The sequence below is a fragment of the Cherax quadricarinatus genome, chromosome 88 (genome assembly GCF_038502225.1).
Source record: "Cherax quadricarinatus isolate ZL_2023a chromosome 88, ASM3850222v1, whole genome shotgun sequence".
Classification (NCBI taxonomy): domain Eukaryota; kingdom Metazoa; phylum Arthropoda; class Malacostraca; order Decapoda; family Parastacidae; genus Cherax; species Cherax quadricarinatus.
Genome location: NC_091379.1, coordinates 5,430,509 through 5,440,691, shown reverse-complemented (window position 1 = coordinate 5,440,691; position 10,183 = coordinate 5,430,509). Strand labels below are relative to the sequence as shown.

The following is a 10,183-nucleotide window of genomic DNA, read 5'->3' as shown; positions in this document are numbered from 1 at the left end:
TAAATAAAGTAACATCAATAATAATTTACTGTAATAATAACTATCTTATTTCTCCTTACAATAAACAGGATAGAAAAATAATATCAGTATTTATATATATATATTTCCACTATCAGACCTCTAGAGTCTAAATTAACATTATTTTATATATAGTAAACTATCCTATTAAAGATACTCTATATACTGCAAGTTTTTTGAGGATGCAGTTGAAAAACACTTCGGGAATTTATAGACCTATTATGAGGGTCTTTGGACGTTATTGTCATTGATAGATTTTTTTCAATTGCAATTAATGAAGTCTGGTAATATAGAGGACCTTTATAATACACTTGACTTTCTCTGACTATAATAATAATAATAATAATAATAATAATAATAATAATATAATCTCTTCTACAAGTACATGATACAATACACAATTATACAGAATACAACTTATACAACAATACAACTTATACAACAATACAACTTATACAACAATACAACTTATACAACAATACAACTTATACAACAATACAACTTATACAACAATACAACTTATACAACAATACAACTTATACAGAACATAACTGGCATCAGTGACATACTGCTATATGGAAAGTCCCTTGTTATGCTGAGCATTTCCCGCAAATTAGGTCAATTTTGTCCCCAGGATGCGACCCACACCAGTCCACTAACACCCAGGTACCTATTTTACTGTTAGGTGAACAGGGACAGCAGGTGTCTTAAGGAAACATGTCTTAATGTTTCCACCCGTACCGGGGATCGAACCACGGACCTCAGTGTGTGAGCTGAATGTGCTACCAACCCAGCTGTACGTATGTGTTACACATATGTAGTGGTTAATTAGCACACTCAGGTGTACTGATAGGTTTATATACTATCTATTCCACAAGGATCATCAAACATGATTATATACACCTGGAAAATCCTAGAGGGACTAGTACCGAACTTGCACACGAAAATCACTCACTACGAAAGCAAAAGACTTGGCAGACGATGCAACATCCCCCCAATGAAAAGCAGGGGTGTCACTAGCACGTTAAGAGACCATACAATAAGTGTCAGGGGCCCGAGACTGTTCAACTGCCTCCCAGCATACATACATAAGGGGGATTACCAACAGACCCCTGGCAGTCTTCAAGCTGGCACTGGACAAGCACCTAAAGTCAGTTCCTGACCAGCCGGGCTGTGGCTCGTACGTTGGTTTGCGTGCAGCCAGCAGCCAGCAGCAACAGCCTGGTTGATCAGGGGCTGATCCACCAGGAGGCCTGGTCACAGACCGGGCCGCGGGGGCGTTGACCCCCGAAACTCTCTCCAGGTAAACTCCAGGTAAACATGATACATGTACTAGTTACGTACAAGTGCTAAAATAATACCCATTAAAATATAGTCCTAGTGTGTTTACACTGTTATATGATAAGTTAGACACATGTGCAACTCTTGGGTATCTTTATTGAGGAAACGTTTCGCCACACAGTGGCTTCATCAGTCCATACAAAGGAGAATCGTGAAGAACAGGAGGAGAATGAGGTAATCAGTCCCTCAACCTTGAGTCGATGTGGTCAGTCCATCTATCATTCTTTTCAAGATTGATGGACTGACCACATCGACTCAAGGTTGAGGGACTGATTACCTCATTCTCCTCCTGTTCTTCACGATTCTCCTGTGTATGGACTGATGAAGCCACTGTGTGGCGAAACGTTTCCTTAATAAAGATACCCAAGAGTTGCACATGTGTCTAATTTATCAACGTGTCGGTTCTCTGAACCATTCATCTACAATAGACATTGTTGTACACCTTACTGTGTATGTACACTGTTATACACCTTACTGTGTGCATGTACACTGTTATACACCTCACTGTGTGTATGTACACTGTTATACACCTTACTGTGTGTATGTACACTGTTATACACCTCACTGTGTGTATGTACACTGTTATACACCTCACTGTGTGTATGTACACTGTTATACACCTCACTGTGTGTATGTACACTGTTATACACCTTACTGTGTGTATGTACACTGTTATACACCTCACTGTGTGTATGTACACTGTTATACACCTTACTGTGTGTATGTACACTGTTATACACCTTACTGTGTGTATGTACACTGTTATACACCTCACTGTGTGTATGTACACTGTTATACACCTCACTGTGTGTATGTACACTGTTATACACCTCACTGTGTGTATGTACACTGTTATACACCTCACTGTGTGTATGTACACTGTTATACACCTCACTGTGTGTATGTACACTGTTATACACCTCACTGTGTGTATGTACACTGTTATACACCTCACTGTGTGTATGTACACTGTTATACACCTCACTGTGTGTATGTACACTGTTATACACCTCACTGTGTATGTACACTGTTATACACCTCACTGTGTGTATGTACACTGTTATACACCTCACTGTGTGTATGTACACTGTTATACACCTCACTGTGTGTATGTACACTGTTATACACCTCACTGTGTGTATGTACACTGTTATACACCTCACTGTGTATGTACACTGTTATACACCTCACTGTGTATGTACACTGTTATACACCTCACTGTGTATGTACACTGTTATACACCTCACTGTGTATGTACACTGTTATACACCTCACTGTGTATGTACACTGTTATACACCTTACTGTGTATGTACACTGTTATACACCTCACTGTGTGTATGTACACTGTTATACACACATACACTGTAGACTCATTCTTAGATGCTAAATACATTGCCTCATTGTTATAGACATATAGGCACACCTTTATGGGAGTCATACATAGGTAACTACATATATACATACGAATATTCTGTTCTTTGTAAACTATTCTATTTCTAGGTTTGACAAGTTATAATAAAATAATCGTACAATATACTGATAACGTTTGGAATTGAGGAAAAGATTAATGGAAAAAATCTAAACGATTTGCCTATAAGGCATTTGTTCACCACTGAAACACATTTAAGACAGATCCTCAGTGTGTGTGTGATGGGATACATTGAGGAGCAGATACATAAGAACATAAGAAAGAATGAGCACTGCAGCAGGCCTACTGGCCCATACTAGACAAGTCCTGCACAAACCTAAACTCAATGGAAATAAGTTTAAAGGACCCCAATGGAAATAAGTCACTCTGTCTGACTTTTTTGGGTTATCCCAGGTTCTCTACACATATGCTGCTATGTATGATAATTCTATGTAACTGTATTTGTGTATACCTGAATAAACTTACTTACTTACAAACAAAAATGTTTGCCCAACCAATTTTCAATGCTACCCAGAAAGCTACCCAGGTAGCTGGCCAGGTTAGCGACCCCTTCCAGCTAGAATATACATGATGAGACATGAGTTACTCAGTATTGATATGATAATGAATAAAACAACTATGCAACACCTGAGTATTTTTATTGCAAAGATGCAACAGGCTTTTTCAATCTAATAGGAAGATGACTCCCTCTAATAGAGTGAAAGAGCCATCTGTGTAGCCACAATGTCTCTCCAGTTAAGATACCCAGGTGTTGTATGTGTCTTATTCAGTGAACACGCGAAGAATATGCTGATAAGATACCAGGTAAAAACCTGGTATTCAGAGATACCAGAGGGTAGAAGCCTGGTATTCAGAGATACCACAGAGTAGAACCTTGGTATTCAGAGATACCACAGGGTAGCAGAGAGGTTGTGGTGTGGCAGGTCGTGGATAGCTTGACCAGTGATATATGCTAACTTGTGAGCGTAGAGACAAGGCGCTGGTACCCTCACAGGACCCTGTGGAAAGATACCAGAGTGATAAATAAGATAAGTGAAAGAGGTACAGAGGCAATGAAGAAATAAAATCATCTATCCATGATCCCATAAGAGTGCTGCGTCACATTAATGAGTTCAAATTTTTCCGAAATCAAGGCGCACCCCTCACCCCTACTAATCCAGGTAAAAGAATTTTATATTCCCTTTTAGGCCTCACCATCCAATTGTAGTAGAGGTAGGTGAGCTTGTAGGCGAGGCGCTGGTGCCTATCAGCGTCCAAGTTAGAGTTGATGTCTTCCAGGATGTTGTATGATGTTGGCGTGACTGTCCCCTGTTGTACTCTCTGACTCACGAGGTAAAAGTCGTACCTGTACACAATCATTGCTTTCATTACTATAATTATTATTGTTGTTGTTATTATTATTATTATTATTATTATTATTATTATTATTATTATTATTATTATTATTATTATTATTATTATTATTATTATTATTATTATTAAGATAAGAGTGGTATTAGAGGCAGCATGTTAAGACTAGTAAGGCAGTTTAGTGGCACCTCTCTGGGAGTGTAATAACGTCGTCACAGACGGTGCCAGGAGGCGGATTAATGGGGTTACCAGTGGTGGCACCCTCAGCAAAGAGTCTGGTGTGTATCCTCTTACTGACTACGACGAAGCTGAAGCGTGGAGAGAAGTTGTTGGCCTTGAAGCACGCCTGATGACACACACCAACAACACAGAGAAGAATATACCATTTAAAGGGCATTCATTATTTTTATAAGTAAGAACAAGAATAGTTGGAGGAGCTGTGGAAAGGTACACTTATATAACAATTCAGGACACTAATTAGAGGAAACATTTTGGTACCAGTGAGTTCATAAGTCTCTCATTATTAGAACATAAGAAAGAAGGAACACTGCAACAGGCCTACTGACCCATGCGGAGCAGGTCCATGCCCCCCTCCCGGATTAGACCAATGACCCACCCCCCGGATTATCCCAAAGACCCACCCAGTCTGGTCATCCCCACTCAAGGATGGGGCACTGTACCAGACCCAGCAGCACAAGCTAGTCAGGTCCAATTCACACTCACCCACACCCACTCATGTATTTATCTAACCTATTTTTAAAACTACACAACGTTTTAGCCTCAATAACTGTACTTGGGAGCTTGTTCCACTCATCCACAACTCTATTACCAAACCAGTGCTTTCCTATATCCTTCCTGAATCTGATTTTTTCCAACTTGAAACCATTGCTGCGAGTCCTGTCTTGGCTGGAAAATTTCAGCACACTATTTACATCCCCTTTATTTATTCCTTTATTCCTGTTTTCCATTTATACACCTCGATCATATCCCCCCTAATTCTACGCCTTTCGAGAGAGTGCAGATTCAGGGCCCTCTGTCTGTCCTCACGGGGAAGATTTCTGATACGTGGGATCAACTTTGTCATCCTCCTCTGTACGTTTTCCAGTGCATTTATATCCATTCTGTAATACTGTGACCAGAACTGAGCAGCATAGTCTAAATGAGGCCTAACCAAGGATATATAGAGTTAACGAACAACCTGAGGACTTATATTATTTATACTTCTAGATATGAAGCCAAGAATTCTGTTAGCTTTATTGCGAACACTAATGCGCTGTTGTCTTGGTTTTAGGTTACTGCTAACCAGAACTCCTAAATCCTTTTCGCAATCAGTAGTATTAAGATCTACATTATTTAGTTTATATGTGGTTATTTAACTGTCCAACATTTAGAACTTTGCATTTGTCAATATTAAACTGCATCTGCCACTTCTCCGACCATTGCGTCAGTCTATTCAAATCATCCTGGAGTGCTCTAATGTCCTCATTAGAATGAATTAGACGGCCTATTTTGGTGTCATCAGCAAATTTGCTTATGTCGCTATTTATTCCCTCATCTATGTCATTTATGTAAATTGTGGACAACAACGGGCCCAACACTGACCCCTGTGGAACACCGCTTAAATGACTTAAATATGTAAATATGTAAATAGTTCATTACCACTGTAACCGGGTGTGGACGTGTGAATGGTTCATTACTTTGTAATTTGTTCATGATTGTGACCATGTGTAGACGTGTAGATGGTTCATTACCTTTCTAACTTGGCCATGATTGTGACCATGTGTAGACGTGCAGATGGTTCATTACCTTTCTAACTTGGTCATGATTGTGACCATGTGTAGACGTGTAGATGGTTCATTACCTTTCTAACTTGGTCATGATTGTGACCATGTATAGACGTGTAGATGGTTCATTACCTTTCTAACTTGGTCATGATTGTGACCATGTATAGACGTGTAGATGGTTCATTACCTTTCTAACTTGGTCATGGTTGTGACCATGTGTAGACGTGTAGATGGTTCATTACCTTTCTAACTTGGTCATGATTGTGACCATGTGTAGACGTGTAGATGGTTCATTACCTTTCTAACTTGGTCATGATTGTGACCATGTATAGACGTGTAGATGGTTCATTACCTTTCTAACTTGGTCATGATTGTGACCATGTATAGACGTGTAGATGGTTCATTACCTTTCTAACTTGGTCATGATTGTGACCATGTATAGACGTGTAGATGGTTCATTACCTTTCTAACTTGGTCATGATTGTGACCATGTATAGACGTGTAGATGGTTCATTACCTTTCTAACTTGGTCATGGTTGTGACCAGATATAGACATGTACCAGGTTATTATCTTTATAACTTGTTCAACTATCAAAACTTTGGGGTCCATTTCCTGGATCCATTATGTACCTCTGTAATCTTTTGACTACCACCCACAGGATGGGTATGTAGTGACTACCACCCACAGGATGGGTATGTAGTGACTACCACCCACAGGATGGGTATGGAGTGACTACCACCCACAGGATGGGTATGGAATGACTACCACCCACAGGATGGGTATGTAGTGACTACCACCCACAGGATGGGTATGGAGTGACTACCACCCACAGGATGGGTATGGAGTGACTACCACCCACAGGATGGGTATGGAGTGACTACCACCCACAGGATGGGTATGGAGTGACTACCACCCACAGGATGGGTATGGAGTGACTACCACCCACAGGATGGGTATGTAGTGACTACCACCCACAGGATGGGTATGGAGTGACTACCACCCACATGATGGGTATGTAGTGACTACCACCCACAGGATGGGTATGTAGTGACTACCACCCACAGGATGGGTATGTAGTGACTACCACCCACAGGATGGGTATGTAGTGACTACCACCCACAGGATGGGTATGGAGTGACTACCACCCACATGATGGGTATGTAGTGACTACCACCCACAGGATGGGTATGTAGTGACTACCACCCACAGGATGGGTATGGAGTGACTACCACCCACAGGATGGGTATGGAGTGACTACCACCCACAGGATGGGTATGGAGTGACTACCACCCACAGGATGGGTATGGAGTGACTACCACCCACAGGATGGGTATGGAGTGACTACCACCCACAGGATGGGTATGGAGTGACTACCACCCACAGGATGGGTATGTAGTGACTACCACCCACAGGATGGGTATGTAGTGACTACCACACACAGGATGGGTATGGAGTGACTACCACCCACAGGATGGGTATGTAGTGACTACCACCCACAGGATGGGTATGTAGTGACTACCACCCACAGGATGGGTATGTAGTGACTACCACCCACAGGATGGGTATGTAGTGACTACCACCCACAGGATGGGTATGTAGTGACTACCACCCACAGGATGGGTATGGAGTGACTACCACCCACAGGATGGGTATGTAGTGACTACCACCCACAGGATGGGTATGTAGTGACTACCACCCACAGGATGGGTATGTAGTGACTACCACCCACAGGATGGGTATGTAGTGACTACCACCCACAGGATGGGTATGGAGTGACTACCACCCACAGGATGGGTATGTAGTGACTACCACCCACAGGATGGGTATGTAGTGACTACCACCCACAGGATGGGTATGTAGTGACTACCACCCACAGGATGGGTATGGAGTGACTACCACCCACAGGATGGGTATGTAGTGACTACCACCCACAGGATGGGTATGTAGTGACTACCACCCACAGGATGGGTATGTAGTGACTACCACCCACAGGATGGGTATGTAGTGACTACCACCCACAGGATGGGTATGGAGTGACTACCACCCACAGGATGGGTATGTAGTGACTACCACCCACAGGATGGGTATGTAGTGACTACCACCCACAGGATGGGTATGGAGTGACTACCACCCACAGGATGGGTATGTAGTGACTACCACCCACAGGATGGGTATGTAGTGACTACCACCCACAGGATGGGTATGGAGTGACTACCACCCACAGGATGGGTATGGGCTGCACAATAAAGACCCGCGGCAAAACGTTTCATTTAATAACTGTCGCAAAGTGCACACACTGCCACCTACAACACACTCCAAAGTGCACACACTGCCACCTACAACACACTCCAAAGTGCACACACTGCCACCTACAACACACTGAGCAGCACTACAGAGCTCCTGCCAGGCACGTTCTTCTCAGACTCAACCTTTGTCATTCATATATTTCTCTAATTTACTTTAAAGACTACCCAGACCACCAGCAGCAACAGCCTCGTTGATCAGGCAAGCACCAGATGAGCCTGGCTCACGGCCGGGCTCGGGGAGTAGAGAAGTCTCGGAACTCATCAAAAGTATAAAGGCATATAAGATTAAGGTTGTTTATTTTGATGAGTTTGCTTGGCAGATTGTTCTACTTATCCACAACTCTATTGGCAAACCAATAGTTTATATTGAATTATATTGAATTTTATACTTTATTATTCTTTATACTGTATCACGAAGAGACGCTAAAATGACATAGTGATACAGTTCCTAGGAGGATGGAAGATAAACATATTTGAAATAAGGAAGGGAACGGCAGCTTCAGTTTACTCAGTTAAAAACCATTCTCTCGGAGATGTGTAAGGCTCTCGCCTCATGCACTAAGTGTCTGTTTACCTGGAGTTTACCTGGAGAGAGTTCCGGGGGTCAACGCCCCCGCGGCCCGGTCTGTGACCAGGCCTCCTGGTGGATCAGAGCCTGATCAACCAGACTGTTACTGCTGGCTGCACGCAAACCAACGTACGAGCCACAGCCCGGCTGGTCAGGAACCGACTTTAGGTGCTTGTCCAGTGCCAGCTTGAAGACTGCCAGGGGTCTGTTGGTAATCCCCCTTATGTATGCTGGGAGGCAGTTGAACAGTCTCGGGCCCCTGACACTTATTGTATGGTCTCTTAACGTGCTAGTGACACCCCTGCTTTTCATTGGGGGATGTTGCATCGTCTGCCAAGTCTTTTGCTTTCGTAGTGAGTGATTTTCGTGTGCAAGTTCGGTACTAGTCCCTCTAGGATTTTCCAGGTGTATATAATCACGTATCTCTCCCGCCTGCATTCCAGGGAATACAGGTTTAGGAACCTCAAGCGCTCCCAGTAATTGAGGTGCTTTATCTCCGTTATGCGCGCCGTGAAGGTTCTCTGTACATTTTCTAGGTCAGCAATTTCACCTGCCTTGAAAGGTGCTGTTAGTGTGCAGCAATATTTCAGCCTAGATAGAACAAGTGACCTGAAGAGTGTCATCATGGGCTTGGCCTCCCTAGTTTTGAAGGTTCTCATTATCCATCCTGTCATTTTTCTAGCAGATGCGATCGATACAATGTTATGGTCCTTGAAGGTGAGATCCTCCGACAGGTCTTTGACGTTGGTGTTTCGCTCTATTTTGTGGCCAGAATTTGTTTTGTACTCTGATGAAGATTTAATTTCCTCGTGTTTACCATATCTGGTTTAATCCCCGGTATGGATGGAAAGGTTGGGCATGTTTCCTTACGTACACCTGCTATCCCTATTCACCTAGCAGTAGGTAACTGGATGTTAGTCGACTGGTGTGGGTAGCATCGTGGGGGACAAATTAAAGAGGCACAATGGAAATAAGACAGTCCTCGATGACGCACTGATTTCTAGTGCTATCCTGGGTGACTAACCCTCCCCCGGCTTAAAAATCCGAACAGATCTTATCTTATCACCTTGATGGCAGCGATCTCTGTGTCCTTGACGTACTGTAGTTGACCCTCGCCAACACCATCACGGTACACTATCAGTCTTTCCGGCAACTGCCCGTTCACCTCCTTGTAGTGACACAGCGCGTCTGTGGATACAAGTAAGTTAATTTAGGCACAGTTACACATAAGTACAATTATCATAGTGGAAATAGGAGAACTCTCCAAAAAACATCAGACAAAGTGACTTATTTCCATTGGGAACCAGGTGTGTCTCAACCGAAAACTTCACATGGCCTGGTAGGCAATACTGTGGAATAATACACTGAGTGTCCATGGTTCGATC

General features: G+C 42.8%; 1 protein-coding gene across 10 annotated transcripts in view; it reads right to left on the bottom strand.

The window, feature by feature from the left end:
* Positions 1-1,676: 1,676 nt before the first annotated feature.
* Positions 1,677-10,183, bottom strand: part of LOC138855290 (piwi-like protein Siwi) — a 20,574-nt gene continuing 12,067 nt past the window's right edge. For 6 of the 10 annotated variants that reach the window (XM_070103892.1, XM_070103889.1, XM_070103891.1 and 3 more), the window contains 4 exons: positions 9,865-9,986; positions 4,328-4,485; positions 3,984-4,134; positions 2,697-3,787 (listed from right to left, as the gene is read on the bottom strand). In XM_070103892.1, coding sequence (XP_069959993.1) covers positions 3,671-3,787; positions 3,984-4,134; positions 4,328-4,485; positions 9,865-9,986 — 548 coding nt within the window. In that variant the 3' untranslated portion in view covers positions 2,697-3,670. Of the gene's footprint in view, positions 2,518-2,696; positions 3,788-3,983; positions 4,135-4,327; positions 4,486-9,864; positions 9,987-10,183 lie in introns of those variants that run through there. The other 4 variants (XR_011394501.1, XR_011394502.1, XM_070103890.1 and 1 more) reach the window with 4 other exon arrangements.